The 18,651-nt window shown below is 44.2% G+C and overlaps 2 protein-coding genes across 6 annotated transcripts; one reads left to right on the top strand and one right to left on the bottom strand.

The window, feature by feature from the left end:
- Positions 1 to 2,206: 2,206 nt before the first annotated feature.
- Atp6v1g2 (ATPase H+ transporting V1 subunit G2) lies at positions 2,207 to 4,596 on the bottom strand. 2 transcript variants are annotated; one of them, XM_015487415.2, is made up of 3 exons: positions 4,454 to 4,596; positions 4,110 to 4,210; positions 2,207 to 3,597 (listed from the first exon to the last, which is right to left on the bottom strand). In XM_015487415.2, the coding sequence occupies exons 1-3, from the start codon at positions 4,533 to 4,535 to the stop codon at positions 3,424 to 3,426; spliced, it is 357 nt and encodes a 118-aa protein (XP_015342901.1). In that variant the 5' UTR covers positions 4,536 to 4,596; the 3' UTR covers positions 2,207 to 3,423. The 2 variants fall into 2 exon arrangements, with proteins under 2 accessions (XP_015342901.1, XP_048660960.1); XM_048805003.1 differs by lacking the exon at positions 4,454 to 4,596 and adding an exon at positions 4,339 to 4,384.
- Positions 4,437 to 18,394, top strand: Nfkbil1 (NFKB inhibitor like 1). 4 transcript variants are annotated; one of them, XM_015487411.2, is made up of 5 exons: positions 4,449 to 4,575; positions 4,757 to 4,826; positions 6,094 to 6,370; positions 14,072 to 14,293; positions 14,496 to 18,394. In XM_015487411.2, the coding sequence occupies exons 1-5, from the start codon at positions 4,553 to 4,555 to the stop codon at positions 15,083 to 15,085; spliced, it is 1,182 nt and encodes a 393-aa protein (XP_015342897.1). In that variant the 5' UTR covers positions 4,449 to 4,552; the 3' UTR covers positions 15,086 to 18,394. The 4 variants fall into 4 exon arrangements, with proteins under 4 accessions (XP_015342899.1, XP_015342897.1, XP_015342900.1 ...); XM_015487413.2 differs by lacking the exon at positions 4,757 to 4,826 and having other exon boundaries at positions 4,437 to 4,575; XM_015487414.2 differs by lacking the exons at positions 4,449 to 4,575; positions 4,757 to 4,826 and adding an exon at positions 4,841 to 4,972.
- The last annotated feature ends 257 nt before the right edge of the window (positions 18,395 to 18,651 follow it).

Below are 18,651 nucleotides of genomic sequence, written 5' to 3' on the forward strand. Positions count from 1 at the left end.
CTGCCAAGCAAGTCTTCTCTCTGGGCATACCTCCGTGGGCGCGAGAGGAACGAGGGCGGCAGGGGATGTGAGTTCCCACGGGGTCCTTGGCCTGGTAGTCAAGGTGACCTGGAGACGGTGGGTTTGCGCTAAGAAATGTCTGACTGCAGGTGAAGGGTGGGCAAGTGTCAGGAGACTGGAGTGAGCTGTGCTTGAGGGTTATACTCCGTGCCTTTCCCAGCTATGAGGACGTAAGATAGTATTTTCCCAAAATGATGTTTGATGAAGTAGGCTAGTACATAAGGAATGTGTCAGCCCAGTGGTACACAGCCTTAGGGGACAAACAAATGAGGATGGTGGGAACACGAGTTTAAGAGAGTACTATAAAATGAGCCCACTCTGCTGACCCCGACATGCTTTCTTTGCCAAAAAGCAATTTATCTGCAGCCGTGCCTGGCCTAAGTGACTGGCCTAAGTGAACTGGTTATGTCGCATTCCTCAGCAAACTACCTGTTATCTGTAAGGAAATGCATTTACAAGAGGAACCCAAGTTACTGTGAAGGGAGAGACATTTGTGACCCTTTTCACAGACCAGATTATAGAAGATAAGGATAATTCCTCCAAATTATGAAGAATCTAATTAGAACCAATTAGAATTGATGAAGAATCTAATTAGAACCAATTAGAATTCTGCCTGGGCCAAGGTGAGAATTGTTATGCAATGAAGATTTGAAAGTTTGATGTCACTCTGCTGTCAGTCAAAAGTCAAGACCTGGACAGAACTCTTAGGAAACTTCCCTGCCCACCCCAACCCCCAATAAATTGTAGTGCAGGAGGGGCATATTGTCTCTCTTCACTCTGAGAGGACCCACTCTCTCCCTTGAGAGTGTCCCCTTTCCCTTTTCCTGTCATTTCAATAAACTCATTCTTGTTACTCTGAGCTACATATCTGAAATCTTTCTGACTTGATCACAAGAATTGGGTTTGACAAGAGGGTCTTCATGCTGCCTCAGTTTCTCAGAAGGCCCCAGCTCTTTAACAATAGGACCTATGGTCTGGGGCTGTAGCTCAGTGGTTGAGTGCTTGCCTCACATGCGTGAGGCACTGGTTCAGTCCTCAGCACCACATAAGTAAAAATAAATAAAATACTGTATCCATCTACAACTAAAAAAAAAAAAATTCTTTAAAAAAAAAAAACAAGATCTAGATTCTGCCAGTTACAAAAAATAAATAGTAGGGCTTGAGGGTTGGTTGTAAAGCTTTCTAATATTGTTCATTAGAGCAGAATGCTTTTTAGCCCCACCCCAACAGACCTATTGTTCAGCCTGGATTTTTTTTCCTAAAACATTTGACATCCCCCTCTTTATTTAACCCTAAGAAGTAGCTACTATTATCCCCATTTTATAGCTAAGCAAATAGAGAAGTAAATCAAATATTCAAAGCAAACCATCTAGTAGGGGCTTAGGTTGTGGCTCAGCGATGGAGTGCTCGCCTCACGCATGTGAGACCCTGGGTTCAATATTCAGCACCACATAAAAACAAATAAGTGAAATAAAGATATTGTGTCCAACTACAACTAAAAAATGATAAAAAAAAAATACATCTATTAAGGTAACAGCCAAAATGTAAACATCTCTAATTCTCTATCATATCCTGCCTCTCTGCTTAAAGAATCTTGTTAATAAACACAGTATAGATTATTACCTCATTAGTTCAAGGCCTTGACAAGCAAGCTTATCCTCTGTGGTGAAGAGAAATAATCATAGGATGGTATCACAGAAGAGCAGTTTTCTGAGTCCTAAGTATTATTTAATTTATTTCACAGTATTTATCAACTGCCTGCCCTGTGCCAACTACTATCCTAGGACTTGGGGACACAGCAGTGAACAGCCCTGTGCTCAGAGTTTACATAACAGAGGAAACAACACATAAACATATAATGTCAACTCTTGAGTGCAAAACAAGGTAAAAGGGGAAAGAGTGCTTGTTCCTACACTCCAGTTTTTCTCTTCCAGTTGTTGTCTCTAATCCTCAGACTCCAAAGCAAAGAAACACATGTGTTTCTCTGCACTTTAGAGAAATAATGAAGTGCCATTTGCTTTTTTTTCTCCAGAAAGTTTCGAAGGACAGCTCTTTTGGTGTTTCGAGAATATGTGCACATGGAATAAGAGAGTGACTGAAAAGGAACAAGAGAGTGAGGCAAAAGGAGGCTGCTCAACTCACCAACTGATTTGCTCTTAGTTATTTTATTGACCCTTTCTTATTGTTACAAAGGGAGAGCAAGGTGTTAAGGATACACAAAGGAAAGTCATGCATATGGGGGATACATATCACTTTAGATCTCAGGAAGCAGTGAGCATCTGGTAGTCTTTGGGGAAACAGAAAGAGAGGGGAATCCAATAAAGAGAAAGGCCATCTTAAGTGATACAAAAAGAGAAGCTGAGAGATGCCATAGCTACCTGGAACATAATAGAGGGGCTAAATTAAGTATTTTTTTCGGGGGGGAAGGGCCATACTGGGGATTGAACTTAGTGTCTCTATGTTGCCAGGCTACATCCCCAGCCTTTTATTTTTTTATTTTATTTTATTTTTTTTTTGAGACAGGTCTCACTAAGTTGCCAAGGTTGGCCCAGAACTCACAATCCTTTTGCTTCAACTTCCCAAGTAGCTAGGATTACAAGCATATGCCGCTGGGCCCAGTTCATTTACTCTTTTCAGAGACCATAAGGTCTCTGGGGAAAGCAAGGTAAGAAGAACAATTCTTCAGAGAATTATTAGGGATACAGAATGAAATGAGTAAAATTAAAGAGTCACTGGCAGAAGTCAGGAAACAGCAGTATTTAGGTTTTGGTAGGTGAACAGAGGTGGGAATAATGTCACAGGAGTGCCATTTATTGAATAATAACTACTACCTGTCAGGAACTATGTTAAGCTCTTTACAGAATGATTCCTAATTGTTGAAGCAATCTCACAAGGTAGGCATTATTATTTCAGTTTTTACAGAGGAGAACATTGAGGATTCCAGATTAAGTAGCCTGTCCCAATTGCATGGTCAACAAGTGGCAGGGTTGAGAAAGGAACTCAAATCTGCCATTTTCTGAAGTCACGGGGCTTTCCATGTCCCTACTTGTCCATGTTCCACCCTTCACATGAAGGAAGGGAATGACTTCGGTACTTACAAGGATCCAGTGAGGATTAAAAAACATAAATTGAAAAAAATAAATAAATTCAGGTTTGAGCAGAATATTTACAAGTTTCACAGGAGAATATTGGATTCTGGTTCCCAGATTTTCCAAAGAATGGAGAGTTGATTTTTTTTTTCTTTTGGTGGCACTAGGAATTGAACCCAAGGCTTATGCATGCTAGGCAAGGGAAGGTGATTTGACTTGGGAGATTTCTTTGAGGAGGAGAACTGGCTGGAGGAGTCAGACCCCATGGTCGATCCTAGGCAGTGATCCGGTAGTTGGGGTGGACCTGGGGCCTGACATCGCAGACCATGCCAAGAAGCTGGGCCAGGACACGCTCCCGGTTTCTCTGCTGGGAACTCTGCATGCCCTGTACCTGGCGCCTTGTGGCCTGCTCCACTTCAGCTGACAGGTTCCCCTGGGAGCCCATGGCCTGGGGGATGGGAAAAGGGGTGGAGGAGAGAAAGACAAAAGCAGAACAGAGAAAGGTCCAGGCATGTGGAGAGGAAGATCCTGAGCAAGCCAAAAAGAAAGGCTTTTTCAGAAACTGTCCCCATCCCACAGAAATAACCAGATATCAAAGAGATCAACACAATCCCCTGTTCTCTAAGAACAGACATGCAACCTCATCCTAAAACAGGGATTGTAAAGTCTCCACCACCTCACCACCCCTGACCATAAAACTCTGCCCTCACCCTAAATGTTATCATACCCCACACAGATTGTGGAGATTCCCCTGGCCCCCAAGCTGTTCATGTCCTTCAAACTGCCACTCTCTTACATATCATCTCAAAGCTTTACCAACACTATGAGCCTTGCCAGAGTCCCCTAAGCCCTCTACCATAGTATTTTCTTGCCTAGTCACTTGTACACACCTCACAACATGCTCCTACCAACTTGCAACTGGGTGGGTGCTGTCCAAACTCCCCCCACCCCACAACTCACCGCCTGCTGCTTGCTCTGGAATTCCTGCTCTCGCTCTCTGCGGTACTGCTCCACTTCCACCTGTGCCTCTTCCTTTGCCTGCTTCAGCCTCCGAGCCTTTCCTGGAGGTAGAAGAAAAGACAGTGGATAGGATGGATCCCCCACCAACTGTGATATTAGGGGTCAATCCCTTCCAGAAAGTTGTTTGGCCTTCTCTCAGCCAAACCAAGTGTTAGATTCTAATACCCACCGATTTCTTCCCTCCTAACCAACATTCAGCACCCAGCTCTCGACCTGAAAGCCTTGAGTTTGCTAATCTCCATCCCTTATTTTCCTTCCAGATTTCTAAGGGAGAGGCGACTCACTCTTTCTGGCATCTGCTACCTTCTCAGCAGCCCGCTTCTCAGCTTGCAGGAGCTGCTGGATACCCTGGGACTGACTGGCCATTTCCGTCCTTAGAGCTGATGCTGTTTCGTAGGGGACCAAGGTATCAGATGGCTTCCCCCACCCCCAATGCCTACTGCTACTCCTCCTCCAGCTCGTTGCTGCAGTCCTCCACTACCCCTGGGTCTTAGTGCTCCCCTTTTCACTCAGTCTCCTGCATTGGTTGTCTCCCCCAATCTGATCCTCCCACTGATGATGGTCCTCCTCTCCTACCTCTCTCTCAGGCAGTACCCAAAAGGACCGCCTGGGAGCAGCAGAGACCAGGTCCAAACCTGCCGGTTAACTTCTCTACAGGTGTAGGATCTTTCCAGTCACCAAAGTCTAGGGATGGGAATAGAGACTGAGAAGGGAGGAATATTTGGGAGTATTTGGGTGGGAGGAGGAGAACTTGATCAGTGGTCTCAGAGGAGGCTCAGAGGGAATGAAAATGGGGTGAGAAGGTAAGGATGTTATCATGCGACGCGTGCTGGAAAAGAGATGTACTGGACTTCTCTTTTCTCTCCCCTCTATCTCCATCTTTTCCTACATGTTTCCAAAGTCCAAATTTCTGTAATGATCTCTCTTATCTCATTTGCCCTGTGCTACAGTTACAGTTGTCTTTTTATGTCTTATCGTGTCCGTTTTTCTCTACTGATCTATCCCTGTTCTCGGTTTAATTGTGGTTTTGGTTTTGCATTTTCACTATGATTTTTATCTTATCTTTACCTCCCCTCTTTTCTTTATCTTTTTATCTTTCCATCCATCACCTAACCATGCCCTTTCTCCTCCCAGTTGAGTGAGGACAGGGGTAAACCTCCAAATAGCCCTCCTTTTTTACCCCGCCTTCGGCTTCTCATCCTGTCTTCCGGTTTATGGAGGAACCTTTGTCTTAAGTTCCCAGTTCCCTCCGGAGGCATAACCGAGTAACTACCGGTTCGGGGCAGAACGACTTCCGACAATGCGCCTTACAGTTCATTTCCGCCCTAAACCTTCGTCTGTGCTTGCGCCATTTCCGCCAGCCTGGAGTGTCTCCGCCCTTCCCGCCTCCCTTCTCGGAGCGTCTTAAACACAGGCCTTGGGCCTACAGCTCTGGGGGTACTTGGGGGGCGGGGGGGGGCTGGTCTGATGAATAACCCCTCCCCCCAGGTCCCAGAGGAAGAAGCCTCTACATCTGTCTGCCGGGTACATTATATTCAATTTCTAGATCATTATTGGAAATTGTGACTTTTAAATTCAAGTTTCTCCTGATAAAATTTCCACCATCAGGCCCTATTCGTTTTTTTCAAAATCAATTATAAACAAATTTTAAATTTACCTGGGCTTTTGAACCTTAAAGCAATTATGCATCTTTTTCTCAAATTTTACGTTAAAAAATTAAATCTGTGACCCTAACCCCACTCAAAAATTTTTTTCGAACCTATAATCTGGTAAAGGATAAGAGTACAATAGGCCTCATTTTTTACTGGAGTTGTGAAAAGAAACAGGGAACTAAAAGGAGAAACGAGGGAATGTCTGAGATGGAGGGGGAGGGACCAGCCAAGGCTGGAGTCCTGACTGCTGCCTTTCTTCCCTTCTTTCTCAGCCCAAGAGTTCCATGGCCTCCACTTCCCGCCGTCAACGCAGAGAGCGTCGCTTCCGTCGTTACTTGTCTGCAGGACGGCTGGTCCGGGCCCAGGCCCTTCTCCAGCGACACCCAGGCCTTGATGTGGATGCTGGGCAGCCCCCACCACTGCATCGGGCCTGTGCCCGCCATGATGCTCCTGCCTTGTGCCTGCTGCTTCGCCTTGGGGCTGACCCTGCCCACCAGGACCGCCATGGGGACACAGCGCTGCACGCTGCTGCCCGCCAGGGCCCCGATGGTGAGTCAGCCTCGTGGGGAACAAGGTCATGAGTGATGGTCATCAGAAGTGAAGGCCAACTAGTAGCTGGGAAACAAGCTAGTTATTTGGTCAGTTGAACCTAGGGAGGCAACTGACAAGGTTGGCGTGTGGCGATGGTTTGTGCCTTTACATTACTGAAATACCATTGTCTAAAGAGCCTGGCATTCCCAAAACAGGAACTACTCTTCCAATTTCACATCTTTGCCGTTTAGTAGCTACTTTGTTTCTTGACTGGTTGTGTTTAGCACAAAAATAGAATAGAAGGTAGGCTTTGAAGTTGGATTGCCTGAGTTCAAATCCCCAGCTGCACACTTAATAGCTGTGTATTCAGTTATTAAATTGTCCTGAGGCTTAGTTTGCCAATGAGCAGTATTAAAATAACAACCTTTACTGTGTACCCTATATTTCTCATAAAGTAACTGATTTAATCCTCACAATAACTCTACAAGGTAATAAGTATGGATATTTTACCCCACTTTCCTGATGAAGAAACTAGGCACAGAGAAGTTAAATCATTTTCCAGACTTATACAGCTATTCACTTGTAGAACAGGGATTGTAATCCAAGCAGCCTAATTATGTAGTGTCTTGTGTTGTACATTATGGAATTATATAGTGATTGCGCCCACATTCATATTCAGGCTGTGACGTATATTTTGAGAATCAATCAACATAATGCATAATTAGAATGCCTGGTACATGATAAGCACTTGATAGATCCTGGTAGTGGTTGTTCCTATTGTTATCAACAAGTACGTACTCCCTTACACACAATTCTGAACCTCAGAAACACTCTGGGAACAAGTTTTTATCAGTTTGCCACCAAAACTCATTTGGTGACAAAAACCTAATCCGAACTAAAGTGAGGCTATCTCTGATTTTTTTTATCCCACTGATGTCAATATTCAGAGATTTCATACCAGAAACATTGATGTGTTTGGTTACTAGGGCTGCCCAGACTCCCCTGGGATACCTAATCTACAGTATATGTATTTTGAGATCAGTTCTATCAAATCTCAAAACATCTGAGTTTTGAAAAACCTTTGATCCTGAGATACAGACGTGGAACCTGTTTATATTGCAGTTGCAGTGGTAACAGCTCTGTAGCAATATAGCTTACCAAAATCAAAGGTGAAACCCCTTTCTACATCTAGAGATTTCCTTCTAGAGTAAGAGGAAAGCCTCTATGTTCAGATGAACAATGCTAATTTAATTTGATTTGCTATTTTTCCATCCTCGGGTTTCCAGGTATATACAGGAACCCCTTCTTCTCCCATACGGTCTTAAATCCCCTTTAATTCTGCTTAACATAAGTTGCTTTCACTCCCATAACTTGGTATCCTCTCAGTATATCAAGTGAGATAGCTGGTATATTTTAATTTTTTATTTTATTTTATTTTTGGTACTGGGGATTGAACAGGGGCACTTTGCCACTGATCTATATCCCCAGCTTTTATTTTGAAACAATCTTACTGTAATTGTCCAGGCTGGCCTTGAACTCATGATCCTCCTGCCTCAGCCTCCCAAGTAGCTAGGATTATAGGCATGTGCTTCCGAACCGACTTGGTTGTTATGTTTTGTTTTGTTTTTGTTTTGTTTGTTTGTTTTTAACTTAAAAACAAAGAGGGGAGGCTTACCAAGTACAGGTATCTAACTGGCTGGCTGATATTGTAACAGGCAGGGCTTTGGAAGGCAACAAAGCAGACTACCACAAGGCAGAGCTGCTTCCAGATAGATCTCAGCTCTACGGAGGACAGAGACGTGCAACATAACCTCTGAGCCTAATTTGCCTCTCTAAAATGGGAATTGTGATGAGTAAGTGAGCCAAACATTTGGTGCAGTTTTGACACCCCCTAAATGATATGTATGTTGTTTTTATATAATTCATTAAGGCTTTTTGAGTAATAAAAATGTCCGTAATGGTGTGGTAGACATTTCCTTCATTATACTGAATTCTAAGAAGCATGTAAGATTGATATTATACAATTTACAGATGAGGAAAGGGGGGCCCAGAGGTTAGGAACTAGCCTGAAATCTCATAGCTGTGAGGTGATTGGATTCACTCCCGTAACTTGGTATCCTCTCAGGATTTATTTCCCCCAGTCCCTTGCCAGCTCTGCCACGAGGTGGCCTTCTAATACCTGTGTTAGAAGGCCCTTCTCATTCAGCCAACTACTTTAGAAACCACCTGCCTTAGTAAAATGAAAGGATCTTCTTTGAACAGATTAAATGGCCCATAATCCCCTGCCAGGATTTTTTTTCCCTAATTCCCATGTTAAGTCTGAGGGATGCTCCAGTTCATGCTGGAACAGCTGGCTGAGTTATACCCAGTAAGATGCAAGTGAAGGGCTCCTACCTTTTAGGCTTTGGATGACTTCTTTTAGAACCCGTCACTTAATGGGAAAGTGGTCTTAGCTGCCAGATTACCCCCTAAGTAAACACACCTTAATGAAACAATAACCATCCTTTACATAGAACAAGAATTAGTGAACACTGAGAAGCAGGGGGTCATTTTCTCAGTCTTTTACAAAATGAATAAAACTCAAAGCCAGTCTGTTTCTTCTTTTTTAAATATAACATTCACTGCACTTCTGCTCTGTACTAACATAGTACCAGACATTCAACATCAATTACTCACTTTGATCTGTGCAGTAGAAACAAGCTTTGACCCCATTTTACAATGACTGAGCATCCGGTTTATGTTCCACTTGCCTTTCCAGCCTTACCTCTTGCTGCCTAGCCACAGACCCATGACTCCAGCTATGTGGCTCTGTGTTCAATGACCCTAAACACATCTTTCACAAATCTGTTTGTCTCTTAAATGTTGCTTTCCTAATTTCCACTTTGCTAAGCGTTATCCTCCCTTACCAGCTCAAGCCCCACCTCCTTCTTGAAGCCCTCTCTGACTACCTCACCGACTTTTACCTTTTCCTCCTCTGGGCCTCAGTTAATCTTCACTCAGTATAAAATTTTGATACTGCTTTTTTGTCTTTTTAAATAGGCTGGTCTTGAGCTTCTGGGCTTAAATGATCCTCCCACCTTCGTCTCCCAAAAAGTTGGGATAATAAGCATACACTACTCTGCCCATCTGTGATACTTGCATTTTTAGAAATTGTGTTCAGGGCTGGGGTGTGGCTCATTGATAGTATGTGCAAGAACCTTGGTTTGATCCCCAGCACCACAAAAAAGAAAAACATTGCATTCTTTTTACCATTTAGTATGTCTGTACCTGTAAGGTAGAAATCATGCCTTTTTATGGATAAGGAAGGAGCAAGTGCCTCCATCACTAAGACAAAGTAAATTTTTTATTCCACAAAAGTTTTTCATGTTTATTTTTCCTAGTATGGATGTACAACATATTAATTAATGAACACTGGGAAACATTGATCTATACTGATAAATTGATGATAAAGGTGGCATTTCAAATGCTAGAAGAATATAAAATGTTTAATAAATGATGTTGAAACATTTGGCTTATCTAGAGAAAAAAAGAGTCCTACCTCACACCTAACTTGAAATTCCAGAGCTAAGTATGTGGTGATCCTCTACAGTACTAGCTACTTGGAGGATCATTTGAGCCCAAGAATTTGGGGCCAGCCTAGACAGTATAGTGAGACTTTGTTTTTTATAAAAGTAAATTCTAGGGCTGCAGTTGTAGCTCAGTGGTAGAGTGCTTGCCTAGCATGTGTGAGGCACTTGGTTCAATTCTCAGCACTACATATAAATAAATAAAATAAAGGTCTATCGGGCTGGGGCTATAGCTCAGAGGCAGAGTGCTTGCCTAGCATGCGTGAGACACTAGGTTCGATCCTCAGCACCACATAAAAATAAATAAGTGAAATAAAGGTATTGTGTCCAACTACAACTAAAAAATAAATATAAAAATATAAATAAAGAAAGGCATTCTGCCCATCTACAACTACAAAAAAAATTTTTTTAAAAACTTGGGGTTGGGTCTGGGGTTGTGGCTCAGTGGCAAAGCTCTTGCCTAGCACATGTGAGGCCCTGGGTTCGATCCTCAGCACCACACAAATAAATAAAATAAAGGTATTGTGTCCAACTACAACTAAAAGATAAAAATATTTAAAAAAAAAAAAAAAAACTTGAGGCTGGGGTTGTGGCTCAGCAGTAGAGCACTCTCCTCGCATTTGCAAAACCCTGGGTTCTATCCTCAGCACCACATATAAATAAATAAGTGAAATAAAGCTATCGTGTCCAACTACTACTAAAAAATAATAAATAAAAATTTTAAAAACTTTTAAAAAACTTAAAAACTGTCAACAACTAAAGTGTGTGTGTGTGTGTGTGTGTGTAAATTTAAAAATAAATAATTAAATAGATTCTGTAACCCCTTCCCATAAATAAAACTTAGAAGGCAGTATCAAAGAAAGTCAGCTTTATCTGTGATAGTTTTATTTCTTTAAAAATAAAATGATGATGTAGCAGGCATAGTAGTGCAGGCCTGTAATCCCAGTGACTTGGGAGGCTAAGGCAGGAGGATTGCAAGTTTGAGGCCAGCCTCAGCAATAAGGCAAGACCCTGTCTGAAAATAAAAAATTAAAATTGGGGGGCTGGGATTGTGGCTCAGTGGTAGAGTACTTGCCTACCTAGCATGTGTGAGGCAATGAATTCCACTTTTATGTATAACTGTAATGCACCAATTAAAAATAAATTTTAAGGAAAGATGATAACATTTTTGGCAAAGGAAAACAGGCTTATTTATGTATTCTTGGCACAAACAAATATTGAAAACAATTTAGCAGAATTGCATATATGCTTTTTTTCCTTTTCTTTTTTGTTTTGCACATTTTTTTTTTGACTGACTCAGAAATTCCACTTCTGAAAATCTATCCCACGCAAATATTGTAACAAGTCCCCAGAGATATATGTATAAAAACAATAGTTTTGAAAACAAAGTCTGTCAGGGGTGAGGAGATTTGTTTGTTTTATACACACAGTGGAACACTAACTACACAGTCATCAAAAAGAATGAAGTGGATTTTGTATTTCTGTGGAAAAATATGAATGAGATGTTAAATAAAAAAAAAGTTGTCAAATAATATGTATAGTGTGGCTCACATATCTTTGAGTAAATTTATCATATGTATGCATTAATGTACACCAAGACAGGACTGGAAACTGTTAATAGCTATAATTTAGCAATAAACTTGTTAGTAGCTCTTATTTATTCCTTCTTTAAAAAGTAAAGAAATTTTCTATTTAGTCTTAGCCCTTTCACATTAAAATATCAATTAAATAAAATTGGAAGGAAACCCAGTAGTCTTACTATCCAGAGATGAGAATTTTTACTTATTTTTTCCAGTCTGTTTTCTTCAATTATATGATTTTTGTCTCTCTTTTTTTTTCCTTTCTTTTTTTAAATTGTTTGTTTAGAGATGGGTTCTCACTATGTCACCCAAGCTGGTCTTTCTGGGCTTAAATGATCCTTCTTAGTTCCAGCCTCCTGAGTAGCTGGGACTATAGGCATACACCCAACTTGATGGGTCTCCCCCCCCTCTTTCTCTCTTTCTCTCGTGTGTGTGTGTGTGTGTGTGTGTGTGTGTGTCTTTCTCTCTATTTTTAACAGTTATCAGATCCCATAAGCAGTTTTGTAGCCAGCTCTTTTCACAAACAAACATCATTTATAGTGATTGTAGGATATTCTGTAGCATATTTTACTGATCATGTTTCTCTAATTGGAAGCCTTACTCCTTAAAAATCTATGAATTAGCCAGGTATAGTGGCACATTCCTGTAATTCCAGCTGCTAAAGAGGCTGAGGCAGGAGGATTGTGAGTTCAAAGCCAGCCTCAGCAACAGCATGGCACTAAGCAACTCAGTAGACCCTGTTTCTAAATAAAATACAAAATAGGGCCAGGGATGTGTCTCAGTGGTTGAATGCCCCTGAGTTCAATCCCTGGTACCATTAAAAAAAAAGAAGAAGAAGAAAAAAGAAAAATCTATGAATTAAAAAAAAAAAAAAGTGCAAGTCTAAGGAACACACACACACATCCCTGCAGTGAGCCCTGGTGGGAATAAGCAGTTGAGAGACAGGACCAAGTACTTGCTGGGTGGGAAGTCAAGAGGGCTTGTGACAGGTCACAGCAGCAATACTAAGGAGAAGTGCCCATTCCCCTCGCCCTGATATAGTTTGAGTAGTTTGGGGGCCTTAGCTAACCAAAGATGGACCCATTTGTTTCCTTGCCTTTCTGGTAGTGACAGGTCAGTCCTTTCCCTGTGCCATCCTTCTGCCAGGAAAGCAGTGCTTTCTAGCACCACCAAATAAAGATGTAAGGCCTGCCGACCCATTTCTCCTACCCTAGGAAAAAGTAGGTTCACAGGAAGGGAGGCTGCCTCACTTACCTCCCTTTGTCCTCTGAGCGAAAGAGGTGGTTGGTGGCCACAGAAGGTGAGCTTGTCCCAGAATAGGGTGCCTGGGTTGGAGTGAAACAAGCAGCACTGCACTCTACTTGCCCTGGAACTTAGGTAGTGAGGTCAAGGTTCAGGGAAAGGGTTGCTTGGGAATGTCAGTCCCTGTTCTACTTCCTACCAGCTCCTGAGAGAGGCTCTGTGTCTTAGGCCCCTTACACTGCCTTAGGTGAGTAGTCATTTGGAAAGAGCTTGTTTTTTCCAGTTGAACCCAGGGCTTTACACATGTTAGGCAAGCACTCTACTACCACTGAGTTACATCTCCAGCTTTTTTATTTTTATTTTGAGATAAGATCTTGCTAAGTTGCCCAGACTGGCCTCAAACTTGTGCTTCTCCTACCTTAGCCTCTTGAGTGGCTAGGATTACAGGTATGTGCCATCTGCCTGGCTCCTGAACATATTTATGTGGATCAGCTCATTGCTGGCCTTTGCTTCATTTCTGTTGTCTCTTGGGGAAGGCTAGCTGAGAGAAATTACCCTGAAAACATGTATTTTATTCAATATATTAAAAAGTGATATGAGGGACTGGGGATGTAGCTCAGTAGTAGGGTGCTTACCTAGCATGTGAGAGGCCCTGGGTTCAATCCCCACAACTGCAAAATAAATAAATAAATAAACTTGCTTTAATAACAAAAAAGTGATGTGAAATATAGTTGTGTATTTATAGTGGTACAGAATAGGGCTTTCAGATATTTTGCCAGTCTGATCTATAATTTGGGGTGAGAAACACAACAGGGGATATGTAGTGACAGCATTTTCAAGCCAAAAGTAAAAGTACAGTGAAAGGACTTTGATGTAACCCTAGCTAGAGACAGATCCCAAAAATGTCATTTGATGGGCTAGGGCTGTAGCTCAGTGTAGAGCACTTGCCTAGCATGCCTGAGGCACTGGGTTCGATCCTCAGTACCACATAAAAATAAACAAAATAAAGGCATTCTGTCCATCTACAACTACAAAAAAAAAATTTTTTTTTTAAATGTCATTTGACACAGTAGAACTCTGAGCCCACCAAAATAGTTTGTGGGAACCCAGGTCAGAGCATTTTAAACTATCAGTCTTATAGTGCATGTACACTAACAGTGAATATTTGTCAGGGATGTTTTCTTCCTAATACTCAAGAGGCATCCAGATGGACCATCCTTTCTGTTGTGCTAAACCAAGGGAGTATGAGTGACTAGCATAATTCCAAGATGGAGGTCCTGCTGAGGTTTGGAGTCCCTGCTAATTTCTGCTGTTTTTTCCCCCACCCATAGCTTACACAGATTTCTTCCTACCACTGCTGAGTCGCTGTCCCTCTGCCATGGGAATAAAGAATAAGGATGGGGAGACTCCTGGGCAAATTCTGGGTTGGGGCCCCCCATGGGATTCTGCTGAAGAGGAGGAAGAAGATGAGGCTTCCAAAGAGCGGGAATGGAGGCAGAAGCTGCAAGGCGAGCTGGAGGATGAGTGGCAGGAGGTCATTGGGAGGTTTGAAGGTGAGGAATTTATCGCCTTCCACAGTTACTCTTCCCCCATCGGTCATTTTTCCAGTCCCCCTGCATGAACGCTTCACCCTGGTTTCCTCTGCCTGCCCCCCGCCCCCCCCCGCCCCCCGTCCCCACCATACTTCCTTGCCTCTCCTGCCCCATCATCTTCTCACAGCCTTTCTTCAACTATCCCATCTCCCTTCCCAACCAGATGATGCTTCCCGTGAGACCCAGGAACCCGAGTCCTTCTCAGCCTGGTCAGATCGCCTGGCCCGGGAACATGCCCAGAAGCGCCAACAGCAGCATCGGGAAGCAGAGGGATCCTGCCGACCCCCAAGAGCTGAGACTTCCAGTCACAGCTGGCGACAACAGGAGGAAGAACAGCGTCTCTTCAGAGAGCGAGCCCGAGCCAAGGAAGAAGAACTGCGTGAGAGCCGAGCCAGGAGGGCCCAGGAGGCTCAAGGGGACCAAGGGCCTGAGCCAGCCAGGGCTGGGCCCAGGGCAGAGCAGCCCAGAGGGGTGGGAAGGGGCAGCCTCTGGCGCTTTGGCGATGTGCCCTGGCCCTGCCCTGGGGGAGGGGACCCGGAGGCCATGGCTGCAGCCCTGGTGGCCAGGGGCCCCCCATTGGAGGAACAGGGAGCTCTAAGAAGGTACTTGAGGGTTCAGCAGGTTCGCTGGCACCCTGACCGATTCCTGCAGCGATTCCGGAGCCAGATTGAGACCTGGGAGCTGGGTCGTGTAATGGGAGCTGTGACAGCCCTTTCTCAGGCCCTCAATCGCCATGCAGAAGCCCTCAAGTAACTCTAGTGAAAGAACAAGAAACTGTGGGGATGCAGGCTCAGGGGTGGGCAGGAGGAAGGGTAAGGTCAGGAATGGGGACGCAAAAGGAAGAGGCACATGCCACGTGGAGAGGATATGGGTGGGAGTGAAACTTGTAACTAGCGGGGGTGGTGGCAAATGGGCCTCTACCGCTGCTCTTGACTCTGCCATTTCCTAATAAGACCTGGTTCCACGTCTCACTCCCAGAGTCTCCTCTGCCTTTTTCCATCAGTATGGTTTTCATCACCCATGACATCTCCTTTCCCACCCGCCAGCCGAAACCCACAGCTCCTACACAACTGCAACAAGCACGCACGCACTGATATGTGCCATCAGCTGGAGACCAGAAGCCCTCTGCTTGCCTACTCTCGAGGTCAGCCCTCAGAAAGCCTAGTTTACCCCAGCCTCATCACTCTGCTCCCTACACTGGGGTTCTGTCCACTCTGCATTCTGTGGCTGGAGAAACAGATGTGAACATAGGCCAAAAAAGGGAACAAAACCAGTTTCCCTCCACCACCACCACCCCCAGCTAACCAAGCAGAACCACATCCTTCTCCCCACTTGACACCCCCTCCCCCTAACACAGGGCTTTCCCTTTGCTGAGTCACTGAAAGAGCGAGTAGGGGGCAGCTAGGGCTGGGGACCATGAGGAGACCGAAGGTGGAAGAGAGAAGCAGGATGGATGGAGGAAAAGCCCTGTGGGGGAGGGAATTTCGGTTGCTAAAATTAGATGCGGCCGAAGGAGACGGAAAGAGCCAAATTATGTAACCTGGGTTGTCTGTTCTTGGGCAACCAGAGATCCACCCCTATGGCTGGATGGGCTATTGAGCTCCCAGCTAACTTTGCCCTCAAGCCTCTTAGTCCCGTCCCTCCTGTGGAGCCCTCTTCCATCCAACTTCTGCCCCATCCCAAACCCAGTCTTATCTCTGGGCAACCCAGGCTTGGTCTGTCACATAAGCATCTCTTTTTGCAAAAATTCATAGTTGAGGTTCTGAGGAATGGAGGAAGAGAACTCAGGATTCCCACAAAGAGAGGGGGCTCCATCTCTCCCACTGTTCGAACTTGGCTCCTACTCCAACTTCCTGGAAATAAGGAAGTGTAGGCCTAACCCAACTGCCGTCGCCCAGAACACAACTGGGAACTTGAAGAAAGAAAGGGCAGGACTGAAAGGAAAAAGTACAGATGTGCACTGGTATGTGCATGTCCACATGAAAATCTTTCCAGTCAAAAACTTAATCATCAGGACTCAAGCCCAAGCCCAGGTCTACACAAGAGATCCTAGGAATGCAAGTGGAGAGTGGTAAAGGATAGGGAGAGGAAGACACTGGGGACATGGGATGGGCCTGAGACCCTGGAGAAGATAGAAAACCTGAAGTTAGGAAGAGGCCCAAGGCTTTAGAGAACCAGGCCAGTGTCCTGGGACAGGAGGGGAAGAGGCTGGTGAGAAAGATCCTGTGAGAGGAAGCTGCTGTGATTCAGAGAAGAGACTTCGAACTGTGAGCAACCCAGGCGTCCGGTTCCTCTCACAGACCGGAGATTTCGGAAGTGGCATGCAAAGAGCCCAGGTTTGTAGTTGGGGGGAGTTGAGGTTAGGGTCCCTGAGCTGGCAATTGAGAGAGAACTTTGGTGTCCACATTTGTTTTTCTATTCAGATATCTCTAATTTTTAAGAACATCATCATCTTCTCTGAAAGAGTTATATAAAACCAAAGCAAGATAACCCCTGACACATGGATCCCCAGACCTCCCTCTTTTCAGCATCCCTCCCTGGTGTCTGGCCCCCAGCCCTGATGGGGGTTCCCCTGAGATGAGGGCTGTTCACTTTCTCTGACCACATGATTTCCGTTTCTATGTCTCTTGTTTCCTAGGCTGATAAAAATACTGAGCCCTAGAGGCCCTGGCTTCCTCTGACCCCCTGGTGCCAGGTAGCAGGCATCCTGTCCACCGCTGGGAGGGGCCACAGGGATTCCCCCAGGGGTGACTCAGTGCCTACTGAGAAACACTGGGGAGATGCAAGATTGTGTATCCCTGCTCTCAAGCTGGAACTAGGAGTTGGTATCAGTGGAAGATGCATTAGGTTTCAGTTTGAGAAATGGGGTTGAGAATGAGGCTAGTGAGATTCAAGAGGGTCGGTCTGTGGATTGGGGTGAGGATATGTTTGGGTTATGTTAGGAAAAGGATATGGAAAGTATTCTGTTCAGTGCAGATCAGCTGAGCATGATGTATCCCAAAGAAATACAAACTCTACTTCAAGTTTGAAGTCCCATAGGGGGAAAGACCCATATTAATTGACTGGTTGAAGGCAGGCCAAGTAAACTTTACAATAGGGCACATTGGATATAGAAAAGGGAAACACAAGATGGAGAGCACATCTGAGTAGGCCCCAGAGAATAGATGGGGTTTCAGTGGGTGAAGAGCTATGGAAAGGCTTCAGAGGCAAACAAAGTAGCTTGACCAGAGACTGGGAAGTCAGAAAGCCTGGTATGTGCAGGACAAGATGAGTGTCCTGAGGTAGAAGCAGCATATGAGGAAGCACGTGGTAAAGAAAGGGCCACAGAAGGCCAAGGTTAGGAATTTGGGCTTTATGAGAACTGCTGTGAAGAGGGGGATCAGGACAGCGCTGTGGAAGTGCACACAGTAGTAAAAAGGAAATCACTGTCTTTTTGAATACTGGCAAGGTGTTAACCAGCCCTTTTCCTACCATCAGTAATCTTGTTGGGGGCTCGGATCACAATACTCCAAAGAATGATGCTTTGGCATGCTGAATAAGTGCTTTGAACTGAAGGAAACAGGCTTCAGAAGCCAGGCTCTCTGCCTTTCTCTTGTCCTGTCGTACTGCTAAAGTGAGTCATAAAAACCAGACTCCTCTCCTTTAAGATGGGTCATAGAAACTAGAATCCTTCCACAAAGCCAGCTGTAAAAACTTAGAAATATTATTCAAGCCTACACACACACACACACCCTTTCTGTGTAAGAGCCGGCCATAAAGAAATCCTGTGGCAGTGAATCATGAGACCCTCATTCCAGAGGGCTCCTGCCCCAAACCCAAGAACAGGAATACCACACGGGCCAACAAGAACCTGAACAGGCCTGCTGAGTTTTCCTGCTCTGTGTCCATCAGGTCATACCCTTTTTTACCCAGTCACATTTCTACATCGCTCTTCATTTTTCTTCATCAACTCCAAGCATAAAAATGGACAGTTTTTCCTGATATTTACATCTTCATTTCTGAAGTCACTGGTGTCATGTAAAATTTTGATTAAATAAATTTGTTATGCTTTTCCCTTGTTAACCTGTCCTTTTTTTTTTTTTCCTGTCTTATATAAGAGTGTGGGTGATGCCCCTTAAGAAGGGTAAGAAAAGGGATCAAACATACCTTCCTGCCCCTGCACCACCACCATCTGTCCAAAGGCAGATGATGGAATCCATTATGCAGATGAAAAAAACTAAGGCCAATAAGTAATTTCGAAACCTGTCCAAAGCTACACAACTAAAAAGTGGTGGAATTAGCATTAAGCTCATCTGATTCCAAAACTTGTGTTCTTTCTC

The sequence above is a fragment of the Marmota marmota genome, unplaced genomic scaffold (assembly GCF_001458135.2).
Source record: "Marmota marmota marmota unplaced genomic scaffold, marMar, whole genome shotgun sequence".
In the NCBI taxonomy this organism is placed as follows: domain Eukaryota; kingdom Metazoa; phylum Chordata; class Mammalia; order Rodentia; family Sciuridae; genus Marmota; species Marmota marmota.